General features: G+C 39.8%; 3 protein-coding genes across 4 annotated transcripts; all 3 read left to right on the plus strand.

The window, feature by feature from the left end:
• On the plus strand, window positions 1-5,068 carry eif3m (eukaryotic translation initiation factor 3, subunit M). The gene is made up of 11 exons (XM_040010844.1): window positions 1-137; window positions 781-913; window positions 1,466-1,604; window positions 1,702-1,825; window positions 1,985-2,079; window positions 2,232-2,315; window positions 2,408-2,507; window positions 2,972-3,053; window positions 3,504-3,647; window positions 4,315-4,375; window positions 4,840-5,068. The coding sequence occupies exons 1-11, from the start codon at window positions 96-98 to the stop codon at window positions 4,961-4,963; spliced, it is 1,128 nt and encodes a 375-aa protein (XP_039866778.1). The 5' UTR covers window positions 1-95; the 3' UTR covers window positions 4,964-5,068.
• A 3,633-nt stretch (window positions 5,069-8,701) lies between these two features.
• prrg4 (proline rich Gla (G-carboxyglutamic acid) 4 (transmembrane)) lies at window positions 8,702-12,482 on the plus strand. Its single transcript, XM_040010851.1, has 6 exons — window positions 8,702-9,295; window positions 9,409-9,572; window positions 9,666-9,693; window positions 10,553-10,694; window positions 11,150-11,320; window positions 11,421-12,482. The coding sequence occupies exons 1-6, from the start codon at window positions 9,157-9,159 to the stop codon at window positions 11,446-11,448; spliced, it is 672 nt and encodes a 223-aa protein (XP_039866785.1). The 5' UTR covers window positions 8,702-9,156; the 3' UTR covers window positions 11,449-12,482.
• A 1,781-nt stretch (window positions 12,483-14,263) lies between these two features.
• On the plus strand, window positions 14,264-26,465 carry qser1 (glutamine and serine rich 1). Of its 2 annotated transcripts, XM_040010845.1 has the most exons (13): window positions 14,264-14,920; window positions 17,120-17,229; window positions 17,355-17,492; window positions 18,832-22,140; window positions 22,485-22,807; window positions 23,034-23,150; window positions 23,227-23,360; window positions 23,442-23,626; window positions 23,742-23,879; window positions 23,994-24,091; window positions 25,652-25,798; window positions 25,972-26,067; window positions 26,243-26,465. In XM_040010845.1, the coding sequence occupies exons 1-13, from the start codon at window positions 14,811-14,813 to the stop codon at window positions 26,381-26,383; spliced, it is 5,046 nt and encodes a 1,681-aa protein (XP_039866779.1). In that variant the 5' UTR covers window positions 14,264-14,810; the 3' UTR covers window positions 26,384-26,465. The 2 variants fall into 2 exon arrangements, with proteins under 2 accessions (XP_039866779.1, XP_039866780.1); XM_040010846.1 differs by lacking the exon at window positions 17,355-17,492 and having other exon boundaries at window positions 14,265-14,920.
• The last annotated feature ends 1,056 nt before the right edge of the window (window positions 26,466-27,521 follow it).

Below are 27,521 nucleotides of genomic sequence, written 5' to 3' on the forward strand. Positions count from 1 at the left end.
TGTCGCCGGCACAGTCTCCTTGTTCTTTTCCGGTCAGAGCTCTGTAGTGGTGCGAGCGTGGATTTCATCATCTAGGCTCACAAAATCACAAGAAAATGAGCGTACCAGCATTTATCGACATAACGGAAGAAGATCAGGTACAATCTACGTTTACAATAACTCGTGGAGTAGATATAAGCGTTATATTGTCGCGGATGAGTCGCTAAATGATACCCAATCAAAAAACTTAGCATGCTCGCTAGCTAAAATGCTAACCGTCGGTCGTAGCAGCTGATATCTGCACGCTTATTATTAGGATATGCGTGGTAAAACATTTTAAGCAAATATGTTAAATATCCTGTCATCCACATTTTCTTGTAGGTAATTTAATAGGTATATTTTTAAGATCATCGTGCTTGGGGTTAGCGTGTCGTAAGTTTCTTTTGGGGTTTAATAATAGCTAATGTTGCTAGCTGTTTAGCCGCACATCTAAACAAACAAAGGCGTAAAAATTCTACACACACGATTCAACAGACTGGATATAGAAAGGATAATACCTTCACTCAAACAGTTGCTTGTTTCTGTCCACTATATATCTACAGTCCATATTTTAGTCAGCCACAAAAAAGAGATGTAAGAGTATAGATAAATAAAGTCGTCCATACCTTTTTCTTAAATATAATGTCCACTCTGATGCGAGCACGTAACTTGCCACTTTTCGTTCCCTTAAACGTTGAAATGCTCTGTATTTACTGTGTATTTTATGTATTGTTTTTAATATAAATGTATTTTGTACTGCAGGCTTCAGAGCTGAGAGCCTATATTAAATCTAAAGGAGCTGAAATCTCAGAGGAGAACGCTGAAGGCGGTCTTCATGTAGATCTGGCTCAGATCATCGAGGCGTGCGATGTCTGCCTTAGAGACGATGATAAAGGTAGGCGATGAAGAAAATTGCTGCTCCTTTTTGATTAGTTCATCCTCTTCATCCTTACCTCAGGCTTCACCTCCTGAACTGAAGGCAGGACTCGAATGCACAAGAACATGCATAAAACGTGTAATTTCTTTCAGGATATTATCACAGTTCCTTGTTGTCAGACCATCCCATCTTGGGGACAACAAGCTGGGTATAACAACACCATCTGGTTACAACATAATGTTAGGCTCGAGTGTCTTAAAAGTCACACTCTGATAAACAGTTTGATTACATTCTCACATTGCATGAGTGTTCATTTGCTGAGTGTCAGAGTCTGACAACATTGGAGCCACTTCATATACTTTGTCTATAAAAACACTTTTGTACATAAACAGTAGTGGAAACACACCGCCTGTCCAGGTGTGTCCTGTCCATGTTTGTTGTGGGATGCAGAGGGTTAAGTTAACTTGTCTGGTTAAATTTGCTGTCTTGTTAAATGTTTGTTTGACAATTAATGCCCTAAAATTGTGCAACAGTGTCTTAATGCTCATGGCCCCCTCTCTCTCTCCACAGATGTTGAGAGCGTGATGAACAGCATCGTGTCTCTGCTGTTGATCCTGGAGACAGACAAGCAGGAGGCTCTCATTGAAAGCCTATGTGAGAAGCTTGTGAAGTTCCGTGAAGGAGAGAGACCCTCCCTCAGAATGCAGCTGTTAGTCCCATCGAGTCCTTTCCCTGAAAACTTTCAAAATAAGAGGTTGCTTATTTATTTGCAATTATGTAATCTCTTTTACTTTCTGGTGTCACAGGCTGAGTAACTTGTTCCATGGCATGGATGAGAACACTCCCGTGAGGTACACAGTCTTCTGCAGCCTCATCAAAGTGGCCGCCACCTGTAACGCCATATCCTTCATCCCCACTGACCTTGATCAGGTATATACATTCATGGTGATTAATCCGTATGACTGGCCAAAAACACTGCTAGTGTTATAATGCAGTGCCTTGGTTTACTGAGCTAGTAAAACAATATTTCTGCATTTTCTTTTTGCCCTTTGTAATTAATGTATCATATGTATTTGTGCCCATAATCAGGTGCGCAAGTGGATTGTTGACTGGAACCTGAACACAGAGAAGAAGCACACACTTTTGAGGCTGGTATACGAAGCACTTGTTGACTGCAAGAAAAGGTGAATCCACACAGGGTTTCTTTGTGTACGGATTACTTCAAGAGAAAAGAAAAAGGACAAGATAAAATTTAGACATAAGAGTGTATGAAAATGTTCTGCATAGAATATCTCAGTAGAAAGCATTTTCAACAATATAATTATTTATTTTATAGCGAAGCTGCAGCAAAAGTGATGGTTGAGCTACTTGGAAGTTACACAGAAGACAATGCTTCACAAGCACGCGTTGATGCCCACAGGTAAGCTTGTAGAACTTGTTGAACGCTTGAGATTACACTTCAGCATTGTCCTCCTCAGCAGTACATTAACGCATCTGTCTGCCGTCTCTTAGATGTATCGTCCGTGCTCTCAAAGATCCCAACACTTTCCTGTTTGACCACCTGCTCACCCTGAAACCTGTTCGCTTCTTGGAGGGGGAACTCATCCATGACGTAAGTGCTAGAGATTGCATAGAGCATTTATAATTATTTATTTATTAGGCTTCTGCCGCCACGACCCGGCTGCAGATAAGCAGAAGAATATGGATGGATGGATATTTGTATATAAATGGAAACATCTGCCCCAATAACCCTCATCACAATTTGCCTTTCAGTGCCTTTCATACTCCACAAAGCACATAAAGCATTTATTTTTATAATGTTGTGTCATGACAGTACAATCCACGTCACACATGAGACTGGTTATTAAGTTTGAGTGATTCACTTGAGGAATCTAGAACATTTCTACTTGAGTGCATTCAGTCTATGACAAAAAATTATTCAGGGTGCGTCTACAGTTTTCAGCAATCTGACGTAGATAAGTATAACAATTTTTAGCCTGTGTGAACAAAACAACAATCAAGCTGATTGTACATCATACAGTGGCATTTGACCCTCTTCTCCCTCTTCTTTTTCAGCTATTAACCATCTTTGTGAGTGCCAAATTGGCAGCATATGTCAAATTTTACCAGAATAACAAAGACTTCATTGATTCTCTTGGTAAGTAGCCATAATGTGAGCTGTTATACACATGACACATGGAAATGCAAACAGAAACCAGAATACAAGGTAAAAAAAAGTGTATAGATTATTAATTATATGTAATAGAAATGCACGGATGAGATTTTCTTTTAAAGTTTACATGTAGCTGAGCATCGTTTGTGCTTTGAGGAGCTAGTGTTTCTCACACAATCTTGTGCTGTGTCAGCACTACAGAAAAGTGCGTTCACGTTGTTATCGTCTCACTACTAAAGGTTTAAGTGTAATTAAAAGCTTGTGTAGGATGGACTCTCAAAACAGACCCCGTGGAGTGATGTTTGTGTTAATGAGTAGATTCCCTTACTGCAGTCTCCTAAATCTAGAAACAATTAACACAGGGAAACTCCCTGAGTCAAGACTAATTGACTGTGACTGTTTTGTGCTTAATGATCCCTGCACGTTGCTTTCCAGGCCTGTCTCATGAGCAAAACATGGCCAAGATGCGTCTGCTGACATTCATGGGCATGGCGGTGGAATTCAAGGAGATCTCCTTTGACACCATGCAGCAGGAACTGCAGATTGGAGCCGATGACGTTGAGGCTTTTGTCATTGACGGTATGAACAATTCTTGCCACGTTCCTCCCTTTCCCAAAGGAAAGTGATTGAACATGATGTGAAGCGATTCTAATGAATCATACAAGACCAGTTCATTGTTTGTTCATCAGTAAGCATAGTAGCCTATTAAAATGCATTTTTTTTTCTGGTTTAGTCCCAATTTTGCATTTTATTATTCAGTAAAGAAATAAGATAAGTAAAAAAAAATTTCAGTAGTCATTACTTCACTGCTTTATATAAATCTACTGGACAGATTTCAATCTATCAATCAAAACAGTCACTGAAAATATAATTTCGTTTGGGAGAAAAAACGAGGTACATGTTTTTGCTTTGTTACAAAATAATCTTTCCCCGTGTAAAATCCTTCCACTTAAACATAAAATTTAAATCTTTTATAAGGTTATTATGTTTTCCACCAGTCACGTGTTAAATCTTTAGAGCAAATGGTTTTTCCTGCCATACAACTGCAGCTGCATTTTTGTGAGGTTATTCCTACCTCCAGGTGTATTATGTCACAGCAATTTGGGATCAAGTCAGTTTAAAATCTTAAATAGCATTTGCTTTGTAACAACCACTTGATTTTATTTTTTTCCACAACAAACCTGTTGATGTAATGTCAGAACTCTTGCTGTTTTTTAATCACCTCTTACCTGCTTTTTCATTTTAGCTGTTCGGACCAAAATGGTATACTGCAAAATCGACCAAACACAGCGAAAAGTTGTTGTGAGGTATGTGGTCATTATACATTGTTCTCTAAACATATTGCGTCATTATTCTGTTGTTATATTATTCTGTTTTTTGTTTTTTTTTATTAAAGACAAGACTTTCTGATCACCTTGGTTGCCTTCTCACTGGTTTCAAAAGTAGAAGTGAAACAACTTTAAAAAACTGCAGTTCTGTTCATTTACAAAACTTCAGGTTTATATTCAAGGTCTCACATTTGTGAGGCTTTATTTTTTCATCTTCTTTGATTAGGGTTGCTTTTTTTATCTATGTTATGCTGGAGGCTGCAGAAAATGTAATTGTTTTTGTTTTTTAAATTCAAACCTGCCTCCTTTTTGAGTGTTTAGTCATGTCTTAAACAAGTCTGTATGGCAGTGTCATTAGCTTATCATAGCACATTTATCGAGCTCTGTGTATGACTTTGGCCTGTGTCATTTTAAAACAAAAAATTCTATCTCCACCCCTTCAGCCACAGCACACACCGCACCTTTGGCAAGCAGCAGTGGCAGCAGCTGTACGACAGCCTCAGCTCCTGGAAGGCCAATCTAGCAACCGTCAAGACCAGTCTGCAAGCCCTGTCACCTTCTGCTTAATCCCACTTTACCCCAACTGTTTAGACTGGTTCTTAGTGCTTTCCAAATTCCCAGACTGCAATGGTCGGTTTTTTATTCATCCAATAAAAGAACAGCGACAGTCAACTGTGTTGCTCTTCGTGTCTTAATCTTTTTTTTGTTGTTGTTTTATTAATGCTCAAACCAAACTTAATTTATGTACATTAAAGTGCTATTAATGGGTAATAAATGTGCAGTAATGAATCTTTTTAAACAACTACCCCATATCATTATCTAACCAAGCTGTACAGTGACTTTAATTGGGGCTCATCCTCTAGTGGGTCTCAACATCTGGTTTTAGTTAAAGGTAAGCATGGCGGTAAACCAGATGAGCTGAGGCTTGGGGTGAGAAATGGCTCTCAAGAGGAGGGTCACTTGTGTGTGAACACAAGAGAAGTGACAATGGCAGTGTGAACTTAGAATGACCCCGTCGGCTGAGGTCAGAGCTACAATACTGTAATATTAACACTTACGGCACTGGCTGATTCGGTGCCTGTGCAAATCTGAAGCTGTCCTTTGGGTTAGTAGATATACTGTTCAGCTGTGGTCAGCATGATGCATTGTGTGAGAGCATCTGAGAAGTTTAAAAATAAGTTTTGCTGTTAGATTACTGTGGCCTCGCCCATTGATATAAAGTAAACTGCCATTTAGCACAATAATCTGTTTCAGGCACCACTCCAGAGCATCGGGAGGTGTGAAATCTAATGATATATTGCCCAGGCATTAGGTGTAAAAGGGGTCTGTTATCTCCCTGAGGGGCTATGGTTTAATCAGCACAAACTGACAAAGTGCAGAGTACTGACATTGCACCCTGGAATCTCCACCCCCTAATCTACAGTGCTTTTTCTTTGACAGTTAAACCTACAGCTGTTTACGTTTTGTATTGGACTGCCTCTAATTCTGTAAAATTAGCTCTTTAAGTCTTGCTAAGAAAATGTTTTACTAAGATTAAATGGGCACAGATGTATATATTTCTTGCTATAGTACACTGTTTTTTTCCTGTCATACCAGAGGTCTGCTATGGCTCACTGCTCACTTCTGTCCAGCTGCCCACAGGGAGCAGCATCCCCCGTTCTTATCATAGGGCGTAAATCACAAAACACCTTCTCCGAAATATAGCCACCCGCAAGGTGGAGCACAGAGCAGATAAAATAACAGAATGTGTGCAAATTCTTATATCTTACATTCTTTCAGCATATACTCCATTTTCAGTGAGCAGTTACTTCTCAGGTAATTCTATTGTTCTGGGTAGTGGTCCTTTCCCCTTCCTGTATCTAATTTATCTCACTGGATTTAAGTAACAGTTTCACACTTGTCTTGAGATTCTTAGATGTAAGTGCTGTTTACCATAGTTGGTATGCAAGCAGCATGACCACTTGCAGTTTTTAATATTTCAGTAAAGAAAAGCAAATTACTTCATATTGCATTTGGGAGCTAAGCTGCTAAATCGGCCTCTTTTGCACATTACAGCGAAGGTTATCAGAGGTGGAAAAAAAAATATGAACGATATCGGTTTACTCTCATAGCTACGATTCAGAAGGTTAGTGGTTCGATCACTGGTTTCTCTGGTCTGCATGCCAAATATCTTTGGCCAAGATACTAACCCCAAGTTGCTCTCCAGTCATCCAGCATGAATGTGTGTGAATGTTGGATAGAAAGCACTTCAAGTGGAAAGAACAAGTGCTTTTGTGAGTGAGGCAAGTTGTTTAGAGTGCTCAGAAGAATAGAAAAGCACTTTATAAGAGTCCATTTATCTTTTAGCCCTTTAGTCATTGTTCTTTTTATTCCATCACGTGTATATTATTGCTATTGGAAATCAGTTTCAAATAAAATAAAACAAACAAACAAAAACACATTTGTTAAAAAAATGCACTGTTTAAAATATACACGGTGGTTTCCTTTCCCCTTACAAAATCCACTTATTTAGTTTGTGTGGTTTCAGAAGCTCATGGGCTGCTTGCCACAATTTTTAAGCAATGTTAGAAGTTCCACCACAGAAAACAAGCTTGTGATGTTTTGGAAAGGCCCTAACCCCATGTGACCCACTGAACTACTAACTGTAAAAGAAACAAAAAAGTCAAGTTCAAGTTCAGTCTCTACCAGTGTGGGCTATAAGATGTATTACAGTAATATCATATTACATTTCCCAGCATCGCAGTAATGCAAAGCATTACTTTACTAAATTTAGTAATTGCGTTACAGTTACAATTATGTCGTTAAAAATGGTTCTTCAGTTATCTGTGTTCCAGGTAAATAGAAAGAAAAAAAAAACATATAAAAAAATCAAATAAACATATTTTTTTCTTCCTGAGCATCTGTGCTACAATCAGTTGATTTGAGTTCCTAAAGCTGAGTGCCAAAGCCAGCCCAGCAGCCAGACCCTGATCTTCAAAATGTAACAAAAGCAGTGATGACTTTTTAAGTCCTTTAGGGCTTGTTTTCAACTTTGCTCTCTGAGATAACACATTAGCTAAAGTCTGGAATATCTAATTTTCCTTCATACCTTTTCTTTGGATTGACATTCCTCTGGGGAATTCTAAGACTCTGACAGTGTCCAGAGATGTAGCCTAGTACAGCACAGAGGATCTCACTGCTGTTCAATTAGCACCATCCAGTAGGCTGCAAGATAATGTTCTGTTGTATCCTATCTCTGCTTTACATAAACACAGAGTAAGAGGCCCAGAGGCTCTGAGACAGATATTTACATGGGAGAGTGTGAAGCATAAACACTATTATAGGATGTGCTTTACCAGCCAAAAACAAAATGAAGCAAAACAAAATTTCTTCTTTAAATGTGTCCTCCCATTACTTTGTTGGTGTTTCATGTATTCCTATTTGTTTTGTCTCTAAGGTTTCTATAGCAACTATTATTTGCACTCGAAAGGGCAAAAATTTGATGTAACCCGCATGCCTCTTCTTTGTAAAAATGACTCCAGACTCCATTACACAACACTTCCCACACAAGCCCTGTGTTTAGTGTTGTAGTGTAGTCACCAGTTCCTGAGCTACTGAGAGATCTCTTGAGACAGAGTTTAGTGCTTTTAAAAGAGATCTGATGCACAGATCCAAAAAGATAGCATTGTGTTACAGCAGTAATTTGTGCCTAACCATTAAACGTGAAGATACAGCACTGTAAACATGTGAGACTCAAGCAGTTCAGATGTCTGGGCAAACTTTATACGTTTGTCCCTTTTAAAGGTCACAAAGTAAAATGACCCCCGTAAATCAGAGTTTATGTGAGAGAACTCCTTAATCCAAGATGTGAGTGTCTGAGAAGGAAGTATGACAAATGTGTTTAATAGCTATCTTTATGAGATTGTGCCGCACAAACGCATTTATGTGTGTTTATTGCTCATACGACACATGTATAGATATATAATAGCAGAGCCATGACTGGTATTTTTAAGGCGGAGGTGCCTTACCACTTGGATGATTTTAATGAAATTGGATACAATCGCATTTTTTTTCTTTTTAAGCGATCAAATAATGTTGTATTTTTTGTTTGTTTGTTTGCAACGCATATCAACAGCCAGTTGATGCTTAGGAGAAGAAAAAAAAAGTCCCGAAAACTATTTTTCATTGTTCATTGGGTGGCGTAACATCCTATCTGAGTCATATAAAACTTTTTCAATACTTTGCTGTGTAAAGTTAACTTTCCCGGCTTCAGCTGCCACCTAGCGTTCACTGTTGTACATATTTGTCATACAGTTCAGGTAGGTGATTGATTGGTCGAGTCTGCCCAGGTAAACGTGAGAGATAGCTCGCCAGCGCAGGCAGTGCGAGAGTAGCTGACGACACATCTATTTTGAGTAAACAAGTCCTTTTTTTAACCGGAACTTTCTTAATCTGCTTTCAGACGAATTCATCCTTCAAATGATCGTATTTTTACTACAAATAATGATGTCATTTTTTCTTTCGCCGGAGGAACTCGGCAAGCTCAGCCGGTGTTTGTGAATATCACCGAACGTTTCCTGACTGATCTCATTCGCGCCGTGCCTGGAACACCTGACGCTCCTTTGGACTGGTTTCGTTTTGTTGACGCTGAGCTCTGTTCGTCTTTATGTAGCATAATGTAGAGGACGGAAATATTGTGATTTGTCGTTAAAGTGCGCACACAGTATTTTCCAGAAGCAGGGTCGCTGTTGGTTATTATCTGCCTTCTGTACTCTTAGTTAATGTCGCGCGATTGTCAGTGCGCAGGTGCGCTCATGGCAATGTTGCTTCATCTGTTTGTTCTTTTTCAATTTTTCACCTGTGGAGATCTGGCCTTTGTGGGGCAGTTACCTTCCGAAAATGAAGAATCACAAAACCAAGGTAAGATTTTATTATACTTTATTTTAAGAATTTGATTTTTAAAAGTTCGTGTTACCCTGTATACATCCCGATATTGTAGCTTTCCTGGAAATAATCTCTTTGGATCCGCCCAGTGTTTGTAGATGAGGGGCACGCAAATTCTTTCCTGGGTCGCCACCTGCTGTTTAACCGGTTTGACTTTGAAATGTTCGTACCTGGAAACTTGGAAAGGGAGTGTATTGAAGAAGTCTGTAATTACGAAGAAGCAAGGGAGGTGTTTGAAAACATCCCAGATACAGTTAAGTGATGCTGATGGGTGGAATCAATAATTAACAATTGAGAGGGATTGCCATGTTGATTAATCTTTTTGTTTGTTGGTTTGTTTTTTCAGGAAAGATTTTGGAAGGAATACACTGCAGGTAAGAGGGGAATAAGAAATACTTCAAGTTTATATAAAATGTGTCATCCAGGAAGTTTGTTGATGAAACTATGACTTGACTGTAGTTGTTGTTGTTGTTTGTGTAAAACCTGTTTCACCACACACCAATGAATGCATGGTAAATGTGAAAGTACAGATTATATACGTTAAATAAGTCAAACTGAATTCCAATTCATCAGTTCTCTTTCCATCCAATTAGTAATTTAGACTATTTTTGTATTCAGTTTACAGATGAGTGAGAAATTAGTGCTAGGCCTCACATGCAAAAGATTCCCTGTTTGAGGTCGGGAGGGGATACAGTACAAAAACACCCTCAGGAGGTCACATGCGAGTATGATCCTTATGTCAGTTTGAAGCTGGAATAGTTGGAACGATTATGTCAGGGAGGGGATCCAGTCTGAGATCTGCTCCAAATCTAACACACAGCTTCATCCACTGTAGCAACCCAGCCAAAAGTACCTATATTAGGTGCTGGGCTAACAGTTGATTGTTGCTCAAAGAAGTTATGACATTTGAGTTATATATATTTGTGTATATATAACTCAAATGTTGTATATATTTTTTTCTACTCACCAAGTCATTCATTGATCCCGTCATGTCGTCATAATGGTTGCAAGGAAAAGATCAATCCCGCTCATTAGAAATGCTTCATCACAAGATACCGGTGATCGCTCAAAAGCTTTGTATTGATGTATGTTAACTATGCCACCTACCCCTTATTATTCACCTATCAGATATATCAGATGTAAATGAAATGATGGTTGTCTACTTGGTAATAACTTGCACTGCCATTATGAAACAAGTTTGACACTTCCTCTGTGCTTTGTGATGATTCATAGACAAGGGTGGCCGCTCTTCACGTGTTGATGTGGTAGCTCTTTTGGTGGGACTCATTGCTGGTGGAGTGGCCATTGTTATCTTTGGCATCGTTGTATGGCTTTTGTGTCAGCGCAGATGGAAGGGTAACTTAAGCCATGAAAGGTGAGTGAGAAGAATTTGTGACACTGTCCCAGTATGTCTTTTTCACCTGTTTATGAGCATTATTCTGCCAATTATTTTCTTCTTTAGTCATTGTTTCTAAAAAGTAAAACAATGCATAAATTATGTGTCCATTTCCCAAATCTGATGAAAGCAGAATAAATAGAAATAACTTGTAATATTTTTCATAACCCAAAAATAAATGAAATAACCCATTCAGTTTACCATGATTATGAAAGAGTCCAAAGTACTCTGGATGTGTATTTTTCTTTGCACTCATTGAGTTTTAAATAGTGCTGCTCTTCTGTTACCCCTTTTTGCTACACCAACTGTAACATCTACAAATGTATTTCATTGTGCACGGTTATATAACAAGAACAAAGATGACTTTCACCTTTGATCCTTGCACTTTGAGCTTGAAGTACGTCACAAGTGAATGACCACTATGCTCCTCACAGTTCCATTAGGGTGCGCCAGAGGAGGAGTAATGCTTCTCTAATAATGCGAAGGCTAGAGGAGGTCTCCCTGCACCCTGTGCCTCCCTCCGATGACCCACCCGGGCTTCCTTCCTATGAACAGGCAATCGCGAGAAATGGGCCGCATGACGCCCCACCTCCTCCTTATCCTGGGTACGTGCATGTTTGTGCTTTTGTTGCAGTCCATGATGCAGTTTTATGCTGGGTTTTTTGTTGTTGTTGTTTTTAAAGATATCTTTTCTCTTTCTTTTAGCTCACGAACTGGGAGTATTCGGCAGTAGGCTTTCAGTGCAACACGTGTGCACGTCTGTGAGAGAACAATTAACAGCTAACACCTAAACTGTGCAATTATGATGTATCAATTTGTCAAATATCACAAAATACTAACTTTCCTCGATTAGCCTCCCTTTTTCCTCTTTTATATTTATTTTTTTCCTGGTCTGTTTGGATAGTCTTTTCTTTATTTTTTTTTTTCTTAAATATTTTTCTTGTTCCACCTTCTTGATCTCCTAGTTCCAAACATTTGATTCTTCTTTGTAATATAACTGAAATCTTGTGATGAATAAGCTTTCTAAAATATTTTATCCACTTTGCTGCTTTATCAAGATGAAAATGAAGGAAGAGCTGCTTTGTACACAACATGTATAGTGACACTGAGAGCAAGATCAGGAAGATGTTTTATTATACAGTGTCAACTGTAATAAAACAGAGATAGACGGATTTGTGTAGTCATGTAGCTTCATACAGCTGTTGCTCCTTCAGAAGGAAAACCTGCAATACTGCTTGTACTTGTCTGATGGTAATGTTGACGTAACTGAAAAAAAAATACTTTTACAAATACTCCCTGTGTATTTAATGCACTGGTCTTCCAGCATACCTTTAATATTCACTGCATATTTTCATTGTTTTTGTAAACATAGGCAGATCTTTTTGCTGTTTTACAATATGTCAAAAAACATTTGCATGTTTGAACTAATGACTGTTCTCTCCAATGTGAATTTGTTTTTTTTGTTTTTTTCATCTACATTGTGATAATATTTTTTAATGCAATACAGATATGTGGAAGCACAGGCTTCACAAAATATTTCTATTTATCTAGAACATTTAATTAATTTGAGTGAAATGACGTCAGCTACTTAACTGCAGTTTTGACAAGGATCTCACACTCATTGTGTCCCTGTAAATTATTGCAAGGCCTGAGGGGTTTCACAGAGCCTCCTTTTCCTCTGAATGGATTTCAGAATCTTTTTTTCCAGGTCTCCCTTAAGAAAAAAAAACAAAACGATTTTAATCTCAAGGGACTTCCTGGTTCAAAGATTAAAAAATTTGTATAAACAGATTTTGAGAATTTATTGATATAGCTATGTTAAAGCTGATCTGATGCAGAAGTATTTGAAATGGAAGTCTTTTATATTCCTTTTTAATTAAAATTGCTATTTTAATTAACTTGGTCTTGTCTTTTGGTGTGTGTGTCTATGTATGACTTTGTGACATGAAAACAGCAGTTGCAGGAGCCCATGGCTGTTATACCAAGTTGCCTTGCAGTAGATGTTAGGAGCTATTTTATGTGTTCCTGTTTCAGTGGATATATTTAGGGTGTAAATCAGTATTAAGAACAATGATGGATACGTCAGTATCATTTTTATTTTATTATCTATTGCTCAATATGGCTTTCTTTCCTTTATCAGCACACTGTTTATGCTGTTCCCAGGGTAATGGTAAATGGCCTGTATTTGTATAGCGCTTTACTAGTCCCTAAGGACCCCAAAGCGCTTTTACACAACCAGTCATCCACCCATTCACACACTGGTGATGGCAAGCTACATTGTAGCCACAGCCACCCTGGGGCGCACTGACAGAGGCGAGGCTGCTGGACACTGGCGCCACCGGGCCCTCTGACTACCACCAGTAGGCAACGGGTGAAGTGTCTCGCCCAAGGACACAACGACCGAGACTGTCCAAGCCGGGGCTCAAACCGGCAACCTTCCGATTACAAAGCGAACTCCCAACTCTTGAGCAACGATCGCCCCTGTGTAGTCTCTCTGAATCTACACAGGTCTGACTTGGGACATACAGGATTAATCCCTGTCACTAACATTAGTTACTTAAAAAAAAATAAAAATTCAAAACTCCCCACCTTGGACATTTGTTGTAGTATGGCTTCAAAATGCTAGTATTCAGTATAGCACAGGATACTAACATAAAAAATCTTTGGTTATGTCTTATTTTACTTCATTTTTGCACATTCAGTGACTTACCAGTGTAATTTAGACAGCCATCCAAGGCAAATAATGAAGGATTTACAGCAGTTTTCGATTTTGGAGCGCCTTACATGCGTTCTGTTTCTAATACATGAGCAGATTGTTCAGTCAAAGAGGTTAATACAGCTTTTTCACTCTCTCACACTCACCAAACAAACATGCAGACATGAACAGCTGCAGCTTGACCTTGATGAGGCGATATCAGACGTATCTGTTATTGCTGGTGTTATATGTTGGTGTTGTGACTGCAACATTGTAATAATGTTCGTCCAGGATCAACATAGCAAATGACCAGTTACATGTTTTGATGTTATAGCTTTGGAAGGGGAAGGAAAAGGGGGAGGGAAGGGGTGCCTTTGTTTATATAAAACTGTTTTCTGGAACAAATGGTTAGCATTTCAAGTACTTTGTTAATTTATGCAATATAACAATTGAATTATCAACCTAACTTGACAGTATAAAAAAAGTTAAATAGATTTAAATTAAAACTAAACCGCCTACGAATGTATGACAAAACATTCAGCTGAAAATTACATTTCTGTTATATTTTTTTACATTATTTTTATCTTGTTTTATTTTATTTTATTTATAGTACCACCCATCTATTGACCAGACTATTTTGTGTATATTTGTACTTGTGAAGAACAAAATCAGATAAGAATAAAGACCACATCATGTAAATGATTGGGAAGCTAGATTTAACACTGATGATGGTCATGTATATTTTGTGGTTAGGGTAAATGAGGAAATGAACATAAGTTCAGCCAGCATTCTCTGAAGTAAAGAATGCATAGCATTTTGTACATGCTGCTGCTGTTAAACAGAAGGTCAAAGCTCGGGTAGCCAGATGCTTGAACACTTGTTTTAGTTCAGGGAGAACAGAGTTCACAACTCGCTGTGGCAGACCGGTGGGATCACCCTTCATTCAAAGGCAGCGCCGCTGCACTGGTACCAGCTTGGTTCGCCTGGTGGTCACGTGACTTTTTTCGCGTGGTGAAGCGAACCGTCGGTACAACATCTCGCTTCGATACATCTGCTCGTGAAGTCGATACCGTGGCTTGTCGGAGAAGTTTGCTTCTAGCGTGACACTGCAACTCATTTCTAATGTGAGAAGTTTCAGTTAGCCAGCTAGCTGCAGCCAAGCGTCAGTGCCTTAGAGAAGTCTCGTGGCAGACTAACTTTACGTGACGGGAGATGAACAAAAAAATAACGAAATCACCCGGTGATACTTTTTTCCACATGATAGCAGCTTGACGCTGTTTTTTTTTCTGTGGACTGTAAATTGCATTGACGGGACTTGCCTCGGTCGGTGGGTCCCGGGCTGCTACGATGTGTGTCCGCTGCTCCACGAAGCTCTGCTGGGGAAGTGAATCTTTCACCGGATGATGGACAGGAACTACCCGAGCTCCAGCTTTGCGGACGCGCTGGCTCCACCAGCACAGACCGTAGCTTCGTGGGCCTATGACCGCGGCTCAGCTACTATCAAGCCAAGGTAAAAGATGAAGGAGAGGGCGGGTCACCTTCCGAAGGAAATTTCGGTGATGGAGGGCCTAGCTTTGCTTTTGGAGAAAAGTGCACAGGTCCTTGCGGTTGTCGGGAACACTGGGAGAAATGGTTAAATGTCACAGACGCTGACTTGTCAGTGGTTTCTTGGCCGTGCGTTACTTTTTCCCCACCTTGCTAATTTTTGCTAGCATATCGTGCTTTCAGCATGAGCACACACAGAGTCAGTGAACACAAACTACTCAAGATAATTGCTTTACATCTCTATAATAAGGTGGTCATCTGGGTATCCCTAAAGTAGCATTTAATCGTTGTGTTTTCTTCAACCACAGGTGCTCGTCAAAGGTAAAACAAGAGAGACAACTAGCAACCGAAGCTAGTTACTATATAACAGTAACAACACTTCAAATTAGTAATTTTCTTTGCTGTGGCGACATGTCTACATTTTTGTAAATCTGTGCTTTTGTTCTAGTAATGGAAGCTTGAGGTCCTTCGTTATATATAGTCCGTGTAACCACAGAACTTGCAAAAGCTGTTGAGGTCTTAGTTCGTGACTTATGACTGATGTGTTATAGTTTGTTCTAATTTGCTATAAAGAGGGGCCATCCTTCATGGCAACATTGTTTTATCTGGTACAAATAAGCCACATTGTTCTCACAAGCGGAACAAAAGTAACAGTCTTTGTAGAACAGATAAACAAAGAGTATAAATTAGCATGTAAAAAAAAATACTCTGTCATGTGCTGGATGGCAAAAAATGTAATAATTATGAAAATCAAGTGGCTATGATAAATAATGAAGTAAATTATTGTGGCTGATCTCTGCTTCAGAAAATCTAAGATTACACCAGTTTGTCTTATTTTATGACCTAAATAAAATAAGATAGTGGCTGCTGATTAGCAGGGATGTTTCCATTCTGAAATCTAACTCATCAGAGTAACATGATAATTAGCATGTTGTGTGTTGCACTTGTTGTTATTGATTCTAAAGTGTAAAAAGAAACTAGCAAAGATGAGTAGGGAAATAATCTGGTGTGTGCAACTGTTGAAAGGAACAGATGAGGGAAGAGACCCTCCTTAGTTTGCTTCATCCACCAGTATTTACCTTTAAGGCAGCACTTTAGCTCAAGCCAAACTGCATCTGATTAGCTGGAGAGCAAAAATGTCATACGTCAGATTTTAAATAAACATCCCCCCAAAAAAGATGGATAAAACTTACTTGACCAGTCTATTTATTGATGACTTTTCACACCATTTTTACATCCAAATGTTCACAAGATATAAATGCCTTACTCACTTAGCCAAAATGGTTGCTAAAGAATGAAGTGCCTCATGTTATACAGCAAAATGTCAAATGACATTCCTAAGCAAACAAATTTTGACAAATCAGTGTCCTGTATTGTTATATAATTGTTGTTAGCATTTGCGGTGGTCTCTCGGACTAGCGTTTTTCCATAACAGACAAATAGCCACGAGAACCCTTGAAACAATAATACATTCATCCAAGAAATCTTTTGGACGGTTTTACCACACTGGTGATTGGTATTGTTTACTTTACATGACACATACACAACTTGGGTTGCTATGTTTTGTTATAACTATAATACAGAGAGCTGCAGTTTTCTTCCTCTGCAGAGAAAGTGAGTCTACTGAATTTGTCGACAATAAACTGACAAAACTTTACAGACTGATTATTTGATCTTGCTTGCTGTGCATGAAGAGCAATTCACAGTTACTTTAGAAATATTCGTACATCTTCACTTTTTGCATAGTTAAGATGGTGAAGAGCTGTGTATAAATCAGACTATGAGTATAACAGTTTCAGTGTTTCCTTGAGCACAGCAGTCCCAATCATTTCTAAAAGGAATATATATCAGGATATTTTTGACTGTTGTCTCCTATGCTAGCCTGATTAGCCAGTTGAGTAAACCTTGATCAAGGAGATACATTTAGCAATTTTATTGCAGCCATCTTGGCAGCACTCCATCAGTCACAGCATGTCATAACTTTGTCAGTGTTTAATGTTAATTTGTGAATAAGAGTGGCAACTTTATTATAAGTGTTTCAAGAAAAAAAACTATAAATGCTTATTTTAATCCACTGTATATACTCATATTTGACTTGGTTGTGCACTGCTGTTTGTAGAGATGATAGTTCTAATGAATCCCCTACATTTGTTTGTATATGCAGCCCCAGTTACGGTGCAACATACCTTGATGCCGAGCTCCTCCAGCGGCAAAGCTACACTACGACACACCAGCTTCCCACGTACACTACATCACATATTCCTGTTGCAACAGGTGAGTTTTGGCATTATAATGAAATATTGTTTTAAAGTGACCAGTTTTACCAGGTAATATGTATTCATGCAGAAATTTTTGGTTTAAGCACAGACGCATCTTTCTCTTCCTCTTTTGAATGTCAGGAGCACTAGAGTCAAACAGTAGTACTCCAGAGACCTCAATCATGAGCTTCCTTTCAGCCATGGAGTCGAGAAGCCTTCAGGCTGGTCCTGTTAGTGCCTCATTGCTTTCTCCTTATAGACCCCCATCATGGCCTGCTGGTGAGAACACATCAATCTTTCAATCTTAGTTATATTATTTAAAGAAGAAATCATTAAGTATAGAGAGAATGTAACACGCCATACTCTGAAAACCATGCCCACGAGATTGGGGAAAAATTTAGACCCTAAAGTGTGCAACCAAATGTTGGAACGGTGAAAAAACTACTCTTACAACTAAAAATATTTGGTTTCACTATGTGTAGGGATTGTTTTAGCAACCTTAGCTGTTAGAAACTGAACGTTGTCTATATTTGTAAGCTGCTGTAATCTGATAAGGCACATGCAAGTGCAGTAATATTACTCTTCGCTTTTAACTTATCCATGACAAAACACATGCTGCATAGATAGCCATGCAGTGTCAGGATCTTTCCATTTTCCCATTACTTTTGCTCATAGTGCTTCAAGTCTTATTGACAGTATCCATTTTTGTCTTATAAAAAGCTCAGTTTCAAAGTTCTGTAGTTCTTCAGCTTATAAAAACTCAGTTCTGCATTCTTTGCCCTGTTGGTAGTGCATGCTACACAGCAGCTTTTAGGTATTTTTTTTAGTTCAGTGCTAGCAGGTGGATCTCACAAGGAGGCCCTTGGATCTCACAAGGAGACCCTTTTTGTGCAATGTAAAGTCAATAGAAACAATTGCACAATTTTCTTTTTCTCCAATTTGGGTGGGACCTAAATGCACTCTGTAAGCATCAATTTGTCACTATTTCACAAATTGCTTAGAAGCTTAGGACACAACTTGACTTTGCACCACCATCAATTCTGCTGGCTACATTGTTACATGTATACAAGTACTACAGATAGGGTATTGTAATGCTCTCTGATCTGCTTTGGTAGACAAATTGATATATGTGATGACACACTTTATAAATTACCTTTAGCATCTTTTTTTGTGAATCAAGAAAAACTTGCATGGATACAAAATATTTGTCCAGCTCTGTTTCTCAATTCATCTCACTAATAGAGCAAACAATGTTTGTATGTATGTCTGTTCTTCACTTTTCTCCTGAGTGTATTGCTGAGGACCTGTGTAAGCGTTTGATGTTTATGGAAAGGTGATAACATTTTAATGCCTTCTTCCTGTTGCAATTCAACCACTGGCCACCACTATATTACTGTTCTAGCACCCTGCCAGGTCTTTGTTAATATATGCTAGTAGAGACCTTGCACTGTGTACCTATGGTCCAAAGGCTGAGTATGATTAAAATGAAATATGTTTGGGCGATGTTGGCATTTCAGATTTTGTATTACCTTTTGCACATGAATTTTGTTTATTATGAAAATATTGCTTGTGTAAGATGCTTGTACTTATGTTCTGTGTGTGTGTGGTTTCCATGCAGGTGCCAACTCCTCGACCACAGAACTATATTTGACTGGTGCCCTGCCTTCTACAGCTACTTTCCCCTCTACACCTGCGCTTTCATCCTGTCAGCACACAGGTGCCTATCCTACCAGGAGTTATGCCACCAACCCTTCCCTGACTCTCCAGGATCCTGCCTTTAGCACTTCTACCAATGGCCTGTTTTCTCACCATGATCCCCTCCTGCATCTTAAGTCTAACCAGACTGTGCTTCCCACTGCTTTGGCCTTCAATCATCTTTCTGCCTCTGCTTTGGGCTCACCTCTCCCTGTACAGTCCTCCACTTACCGCTCAGCCCAAGAGTCTGCACCCCACCTCCTGCAGCCCCAGTTTAGCCTCTTACCTTCTGCCCTATCTGCCACTCATGGTGCGAATCAGCCATTTGGGGCTACAGTTTTCTCAGGCTCTATTGAAAGAGCCCTTCAGCGTGAATGTAGTGTGATCAAACACCACCAGAGGCCTTCTAGTATCCATATAGCCTCAGAGCAGTTACCTAGTTCGGAGCAGTCCTTACAGGGATATTTCGGTTCAGGCAGCGAAGCAGATGTGTCCTACCAGCAGGAACCATCCCATCAGCCCTCCGTGTCCTGCAACCCCTCCACAGGAGCAGATTCCTCTCAAGGAGTCAGTGGTTCCCTACAACCCAAAACAGATTGTACAACACAAGTATATTCATCCACTTCACTGCAGAAGACGAATGAATGTTCTTCCAAACTAGCTCCACAGCCTGCAGGAAATGAAGAGATGCACTCTCAGAACCTGTCAGCGGGGTCTCCTGAGCGTTATTCCTCCCCTGGACTGAAGCAAAACTCTGTGATTATTAACCAAGAGGCAGTCCAGCTGTCTAGCCTAATTTCCAACACTTTATCTCAAACTTATATCACACCTCATACACAGTCACAAGCCTCCAATTCCACTTCAGACAAACTCTCCTCCCTTTATGAGACTCTCCCTTCACTCTCCAGCCAGTCTGACAATGTGGCATCCATTAGTCAGTCTCTTGTTTACTCATCTACTCCTGGGCTGAACCAAGAGCAGGGCATCCAGTATGGAGCCCAAGTACAGAGCTTGTGTCAAGGAAATCTGTCTGAGAGTTATCCCACATCCCACTCGCAGGGTGCCTCAAATGTGACTTATACTTCTCAATCACAGGTGCAGAATTCAGTGACCCAGTCTCAAAGCTTTATCACGGGAGAATCCCTTAACTCTTCTTTCCCACCCACATGTGCACAGAGCCTGCCCACATCATCTACAGTGGACTACACCCTCATGCAGGCCTCCGTGGGAGGCAAAACACACGACACTCTGTCCCACCAGCAGCACTCACAACCCAACACATATGTTTTGTCTGCACCTTTGCCTACCTACTCTTCAGCGGCTCAAGCCTTACAAAATAACATATCCTCAATACAGGACATAAAGCCAACATATGGCAAACAAAAACTTGAAGAGGTGCCTCTCCAAGGCCTCGAGGCTCTGCGGCAGGTCTCCGTGGAGGCCTCCATAACATGTAACAGTATAGTTTCCCATAACAATGTCATCTATGTTGTTTCAAAAATGGATGATCACCCTAAAGCACAGAGTGTTATTCGAAGCAGTTCACGTTCTGATGACCAGATTATGGGACTACGTCATGTAAATACAGTGCCGGTAAAGGATGAAAGAATGGGTTCTCTAAGCCAACAGCACATTCATTTAACTAGTGCCAATGGTCATGAAACTTCTAACACAAAAACTACAGACTCCACCATTGAATCCTCACATATACCCCTGTGCTCAGAGCCACTCAAGCAGCATCCTCTCCAACTTGAATCTGCTGAGGCACAGCAACAGAATCAACAGAACCATAACCAGACTCAGGCTTTAGCAGCCCACACCCAGTTTATTGCTATTCCCAGTGCTCAGGTTCATCCTGAGACCAATCAAGTAATTTTGCTCCAGCAGCCACTTTTGAATAATAGTCAGAACACATCAAAGGTGATTCCAGTGCAAGCTATTCAATCGGGACAAGGCCTTGGCCCTGTTCATGTCCAGTATCTTCAGATGGACCGAGACCTGCTGGGTCCAAGTGTTACAGAAACCCAGAGTCAGCAGGGCACAGTAGTGTCTGAACCAAGCTCAGAATGTCCTACGTCTAAACATCACTACAGCCAGTTGACAAATCAGCCAAGCGATGCCAAAAACCACTTTGCTGTCAACTCTATTTGTTTCTCTGACTCTATTCTACTTCCAGATGACAGGAATATTTTGTCAAATGTTGATGACATCCTCGCTGCCACAGTAGCTGCCTGTGGCGTGTCACCACAGGACTTTGTCAAAGCTACATCCTCTGCTGAGGCTGATATGGCAGTGATGGCAAGTCCTATTGATTCCAAAGGTCACTTCCAGACTGTTGATTTAAGACACATGTCACCTAGTTTCTCTTCAGCACAACAGCCAATTATCACTAACACTATCTCCCAAACCATCACCATGACATTAAACGGACCACAGATGACAACAGACTGTCAGGGTGGATCTGGTACCCACAACAACAATAATGAGCATCATGCTAATGGAGACATAAGGTGCTCTGACAATAACTATCACTCAGCTGGGCAGGTATATGACTCCTCAGGTCCCCAGAATAGAATTCAAGGGAATGCAAAGTGTATTAAAACTGATGATGGACTCATGGAAAGTCCAAATGGTGAGGACTTCACCAAAAAGAAGGCTCGCTCTAAGTCATTGACTAAAACAGGCAGTCATGAAGAGGATGGTGGACTGGCCAGACCAGCCAAACGTAGTGGGCAGACCAAGCGGCAAAACTCGAGGGGTAGTGATGTGAGCTCACCATCTGCGGCACACGGTTTATATGATGGTTGTCCACAGCAGGAGAGAATCAGGCAAAAGATTCGTGAAGTGGAAGAGAAACAACCAGAAGTCAAAACTGGCTTTATTGGCTCCTTCCTAGACTTTATCAAGTCTGGGCCCAAACAGCAATATTCTCCAAGTCCAACACGAACAATTAATCGCCCTAGAAAGGCTTGTACCTCATCCAAACAGTGTACTATGCCAGCTTTGCCCCCAAAACTGCCAACTTTGCCCACGCCCTTAATTCCCCAGGACAGTCCAGCAGTAAACTCCCAGCAGAAACGTCTTGATGAAGATCTACAGAAGAACTTGGAGACCCTGCCATCATTCAGCTCTGATGAAGAAGAGAACACTGGAAAGAACCAGGCTCTGAGGAACAGCATCAGCTCAGCTCTCTCAGCTCTGGATGAATCTTCAGATCGGAAAACTAGGACAGGTAATCACACTCTGTAGCATATGGTACATGCTCAGTAAATAAGTATGTGTGTAAATAAGTATAATAACTGTGCCCAAAAATGCCAGGGTATTGATGCTAATGAAGCGATAGTAAAGGAAAAAAACAACCAAATTAAACTGATGTTTAAAACCAGCAACTAGGTTAGTTGGATCCCATTTGTATTTATTCCTGTATTTTGTTATAGAAACCTGTAAAACATAGACATTCTGTAACAGTGTGTATCTCATGCTCGAGACAGAAATATTGTTTGCCTAAATACAAGACAGTGAACATTGAACTTTATTCATTTTCCTTTTTCTGTCTGTGAATTTGTGCTTCTTCAGATAATCAGTTTCAAGGTTTGATGTTGAAGCCAGAAGAGGTTCCCAGCATGCCCCACGCTGTCACAGATAGTGCGCCTCCCGTGACATCCTGTGTGCTGCAGGTACCCACTCCTGCACAGACAACAAACGCAGCTTCAGGAAAGACTGTTTTTGCAGCAACAGAGGAGTCCAAAGAGACACCACCTGGCCAGTTGGCTATGCCTTTAAAGAGTGTAGCCATGGCAGGACTCACTGATGAGGAGCTGTCGGACAGCGGAGGAGAAGGAATGTATCGTGAGAGAGACGAGTTTGTTGTCAGGAATGAGGATATCGAAAACCTAAAGGTACGGGAAGTGAAATGAATGCTTGTAACACTTGATATGGGCAAAATTGAAAGTGTAGCACAGGTCAGAATGTTTATAATATAACACTAGCATTTCAAAAGTAAGCCTTGATGCAATGCAGTGTAACTTAATTTAATTCCTCTTCAATTGTAAGTGATAGACTAAAAAAAAAACTGCTTCCACATACTGAAGCCTATTCTGCATTGTGCTGTGTTTCTCTGTGCAGGTGACAATGAAAGCAGGCAGTGAGCCTCCAGCCATCTGGAAGGTACAGAAGGCTCTGCTGCAGAAATTTGTGCCTGAGCTGAGGGATGGAAAGAGAGTCTTCTCAGCTACAAACAGTGTAAGTAGACTATGCATATATAGTTTGATTATACAAATTAGTTTTGTCAACTAACACTTTCTTCTTGTCTATTTAGTATCTTGGATACTTTGGTGATGCCAAGACAATGTACCAGAGGGTGTATGTGAAATTTTTGGATACAGTTAACAAAAGGGAATATGTACGAGTTTGTAGTCAGAAGCCACGCTGCAAACCCATGAACTCACTAAGGTAAGTGTAGACTACTGGCTCCTATAATTCATAATAGATTTTTCTGAGTTATCTCAGCTTTTTTTTTTTTTTGTCACACAGGGGTTTTCAGGTGAAAACTTTGCTGGGCTTGACAGCCACTCCTACAGTTTTCCAAAACCAAAAGCCCAGACCCAAACAACTTAAGCCAAGAGCAGAGCCTCCACCAAAAAAGAGGAGGAAATGGAAGGAGGAGTTTTCACCTACTGCCTCTGGATCATCTGCAGAAGACGGAGGCGAAGAGGATGGTAAAGAACAAGTTTAGGTTTTTAAGGAAATCTAGTTTGTTGTCTAAATTTTGTCACACTCTCACTGCCCTTCGATGCCTCCTGTGTGTTCTATCTCTCTCCCATACACACTCAGAGTTAAACCCTCCGCTACCGTTTGCTTCCCGATTACTCAACACACGAACCATGAAAGAGACATTCAGGAGCTTCGTGGAACTGCTTATCAGTATTGCCTTAGATGAAGATGTAATGACAGCACTTGAAAGGGCAAATGGTGAGCAAGATACTTTTTGGACACAGAGGAATTGTTCTTAGTTAGATTGGCTTAATGGTTTAGGATCCCTCACATCACTGCTTGCTGACTTTTCTTTTGTCTCATCCATTTCAGATGAATTGCTGCTGCCACATATGAAAAGAGTGGATGGAATGATCACTGACAACAGAAAACGTTTACTTCACAAACTACACATAGAGCAGGTGTTGAAGGTGAGTGTGGAAATGAAGCTGCACATAAATGTAGATTTGTGTTGTCTTGATGCATGCGCAAGGTAAGGAAATCCCCCAAAATATCCAGAAGAACAGAATACATTTTTTTTAGGGTCGATTTGTGTTCTAGTCCCATGGGCGGTAAAAATGGTGGATGTGTACCGTACTATGCAAAGGTTGCGAGCCACCCCTCATTTCATCACAATCCAGCCCTGGTGCCTAACCATTTTTAGAGGAATGTTTCTTTTGTTTGTTGAAGACATGTAACACTGCCCTATGAATCATTCAAGAATATACCTAACTCAAGGGAGGAACCGGTGTTGTATCTGCACATAACAGACAACTTGGCAAAGAACTAGTTTTAATTTGTGTCTTCAGGCACCTTGGTACTGGCTGACTATCCCAAAAAAGATACATTTATCCAAATTCGTTAGTTGAATCTATGACAAATGCCACAGATTGTGCAGTTTGACAAGCCTAGAAGGTGATTCCTGAAGAGCTGCTGGCTGAAAAATTGCAATATCTTAGAATACGGTATAATTGACATTAAAAGAAATTAGAAGAAAGTGGACCAGTGAAGCTCATGTCCTTAAGAAAAGGAAAAACAAATCCAGAAAAGTCCTGACACAGAAGAGATACATCTGACTCATCAAAACAACAGTTTAATAGTGTTTGTAGTAAGGGTGTCAAATATAAGGCCTGGGAGCCAAATTTGGACCTGCAAAGATCCAAATTCAGCCAGTTGGTTGACTTTGGAAAATGTGAATGAGGGCATAATTCTTTGTCATTTTACAGCTTTTCTTACCCATAAAGCTCTCCTTCATGGCCATTCACAGTACACCAAAGTAATTCAATTTTAGAATTCTGTCATTTCCCACATTACTTCTTACAATCTAAGCTGAGTCATGCTGTCAGATTTCTTTCATTTACTACAGTAGCATTTCTTTACCATGTAGGGAAAACTGAGACATCATGTTGAAATTGCACTTTTTTGTCTTATATTAAGACATCTCATTGATTAAATGCATATTTAAACTTTTTACATTGACAGAAATTGGAATTTCACCAGTCTGGCCCACATAAGATCTAAAGTGGGCTGTTTGTGGCCTGCAATATAAAATGAGTTTGACCTCCCAGGTCAACAGCCATCTATAAAACATGGTGGAGGCACTGTCATGATTTTGGACAGCATTTCAGCAAGTGGTCGTGGTGATCTTTTAAAGGATTTTGGAATTATGAACACAGAAAAGTAGCATTAGTTTTTGATCCACCATATAATTGTATGATGTGTAACATCTTCATGTTTTCAGTATGACAATGATCCCAGTCAGTCATCAGTTGGTAGCCAATGAGCAGGTTGACTCATTAGTTTCACTGTCGGAAACCCTCCTCTGGCTTCACTTCTGGTTTCGCATGAGTAAGATAGTAATGGCAAAATGCAAATGTTTTACTTCAAAAGTTTTGAATATGCGTTCTAGATCTACTTTCATTGCAAAAGGAAAATAAGCATTAAAGGATCTTTACTGCACTGTGTGAACCTAAGTAACTTGTGTTCTTTAGGCAGCACTAGACAGCTTCCCAGAGATCTCAGTGGTGACTGAACTGAAGAAGGATGGGGAAACGCCAGCCTTCAAAGTACGTCTCAGTGGACGTGCCTACAACAAGAAGACTATGAAACCCCAGAAGAGCCCCAACACTATGCCTCAGGTAATTGTACTTCTAATGTCTGTCCATAAGAGGGCGCAGGTTCACCGTTTGTTAATCTTTAGCTTTGCTGAGCACTGAAGCGACTACCTCCTGCTCTCATGCTGTTTGACTAATATAAAAAAAGAAATATACTAATTATTCAAAATTTTTTTAATTATGTTTCCCTCTTTTAGGAGTATACAGTAGACCAGCAGAAAACTCAGTGGTTTTCTCTATACCATTCTTTGCAGCATTACAAGTACCACACATACCTCATGTGTAAGGATGAGGTAAGACATTGTGTCTAGTTTCTACTGAATGCGTAAAGCTGTTTTGTTTAGTTTTAGATTTTTTTGTGAGTTCTGTAAATATTATTTTGCAGATTTAACATCACTTGCTTACTTCCACATGGAATTTATTTGAATGAATTGTATTTTATGCTCTGTTTGTGGTGTTGTCCTTCAGATTGCATCTCTGCGGGTGCAGGCAGGGGACCTGGGGCAGGAGGAGACTGTGCAGAAGTGTCTGCAAAACGGGGCTTGGGTAGAGGGGCTCTTTGATCGCTTTGGAGAGCTAATCAATCAAGTGCAGCAGGCCTGCAGATGAAAGCCTTTAACATGCTTGGTTTAAAAAAAAAAAGAAAAAAAAGTCCAACTTTTGAAAACCAGAAAATGCCTCCAGCTCAAAATGTGACCGAGAAGGATGGAGTGAGTCTCTTCTTCAAGCGCAGGGTGTTTCGGATCAACTGATTTGCCTGTTAAAGACTGTTGGGAGACTGTGGAGTAAAAGTGGCACGAGTGCAACAGTGAGACACACAGTGTTTATCACTGCATCCCAGCAGAAACCTGGAACTTCATCAACAGAGGACAAGAACTTTGTTCTTGGGAGCATTTTGGAAGGCTCCCACCTAGTACTTCTCCTAGTCTTTGTAGGTTTTTATAGTTAAAAGCCCACTTTTATGGGCTTTTCCATAGATTTATATTCTTTTTAATTTGTTTTTCTTTTTTAAGTTAAATGCCAGATCATGACCAGATTGTATGCACAATATAGAAGGCAATCAGCACAGGAAGTAGAACACAGCAAATACACAAGCAGAGCAAGCCTTTGTCAATCTTTTAAGTAAGCTCACATGCAAAGTTGATCTGTTGTTTTGTTTAAAAAAAGAACTATACATTATATATAACTATAGTTATATACTGTTTGCAAAACATCACATTTGTAATACGGTGCCAGCTTATATATATGTATAATGTACATTTTGTAAAAAAAAAAAAAAAAAAAAGGAGAAAAAAAATAGCAGGACGTTGGAACAGCAGCAAATCTCTCTTTAGCAGCTACATAGTGCGTCTATACTATAGTTTAACATTTGTGTTTCAAGCCAACCATTTGCTTATAGGAAACATCTTTGATTGGAATCAATGCAGTTCCAGTACTGCTTTTTATTAATCTTTTTATTAATCTCAGACATTGTTACCTTGGCTTATCTATGGGTAAATGAATGCAAATGAATTGCTTTACAGACATAGCCTACATTTTATGATAAAAGTATATATTTTCACAGAAGAAAATGGTTATTTCTAAGACACGTTTTGATTATCTTTTCACAGTTTTCCAGAATTTACTCTAAGTCATTTATTTTATTCTGTCAAAAATAATCTTGTTCTTAAAAGATGCAGTTTGTAAATAAAACACTGCATGTATTAGGTATGTGTTTTTCTAGGATATTTTTTTGCTAGGAACTCTG

This window comes from Simochromis diagramma, unplaced genomic scaffold, assembly GCF_900408965.1.
Source record: "Simochromis diagramma unplaced genomic scaffold, fSimDia1.1 OVJJ01000603.1, whole genome shotgun sequence".
NCBI classification, from domain to species: Eukaryota; Metazoa; Chordata; class Actinopteri; order Cichliformes; family Cichlidae; genus Simochromis; species Simochromis diagramma.

What these genes read in the sequence shown, in the direction of transcription:
- eif3m (XM_040010844.1), top strand. Translation starts at nt 96, where the DNA reads ATGAGCGTACCAGCATTTATCGACATAACGGAAGAAGATCAG. An exon ending in GCACGCGTTGATGCCCACAG is followed by an intron (nt 2,316 to 2,407) that starts GTAAGCTTGTAG and finishes GCCGTCTCTTAG; the next exon opens with ATGTATCGTCCGTGCTCTCA. An exon ending in TGAGGCTTTTGTCATTGACG is followed by an intron (nt 3,648 to 4,314) that starts GTATGAACAATT and finishes TTTTCATTTTAG; the next exon opens with CTGTTCGGACCAAAATGGTA.
- prrg4 (XM_040010851.1), top strand. Translation starts at nt 9,157, where the DNA reads ATGTCGCGCGATTGTCAGTGCGCAGGTGCGCTCATGGCAATGTTGCTT. An exon ending in GGTAACTTAAGCCATGAAAG is followed by an intron (nt 10,695 to 11,149) that starts GTGAGTGAGAAG and finishes TGCTCCTCACAG; the next exon opens with TTCCATTAGGGTGCGCCAGA. An exon ending in CCACCTCCTCCTTATCCTGG is followed by an intron (nt 11,321 to 11,420) that starts GTACGTGCATGT and finishes TCTTTCTTTTAG; the next exon opens with CTCACGAACTGGGAGTATTC.
- qser1 (XM_040010845.1), top strand. Translation starts at nt 14,811, where the DNA reads ATGATGGACAGGAACTACCCGAGCTCCAGCTTTGCGGACGCGCTGGCT. An exon ending in AAACCCATGAACTCACTAAG is followed by an intron (nt 23,361 to 23,441) that starts GTAAGTGTAGAC and finishes TTTGTCACACAG; the next exon opens with GGGTTTTCAGGTGAAAACTT. An exon ending in ACCTCATGTGTAAGGATGAG is followed by an intron (nt 26,068 to 26,242) that starts GTAAGACATTGT and finishes GTTGTCCTTCAG; the next exon opens with ATTGCATCTCTGCGGGTGCA.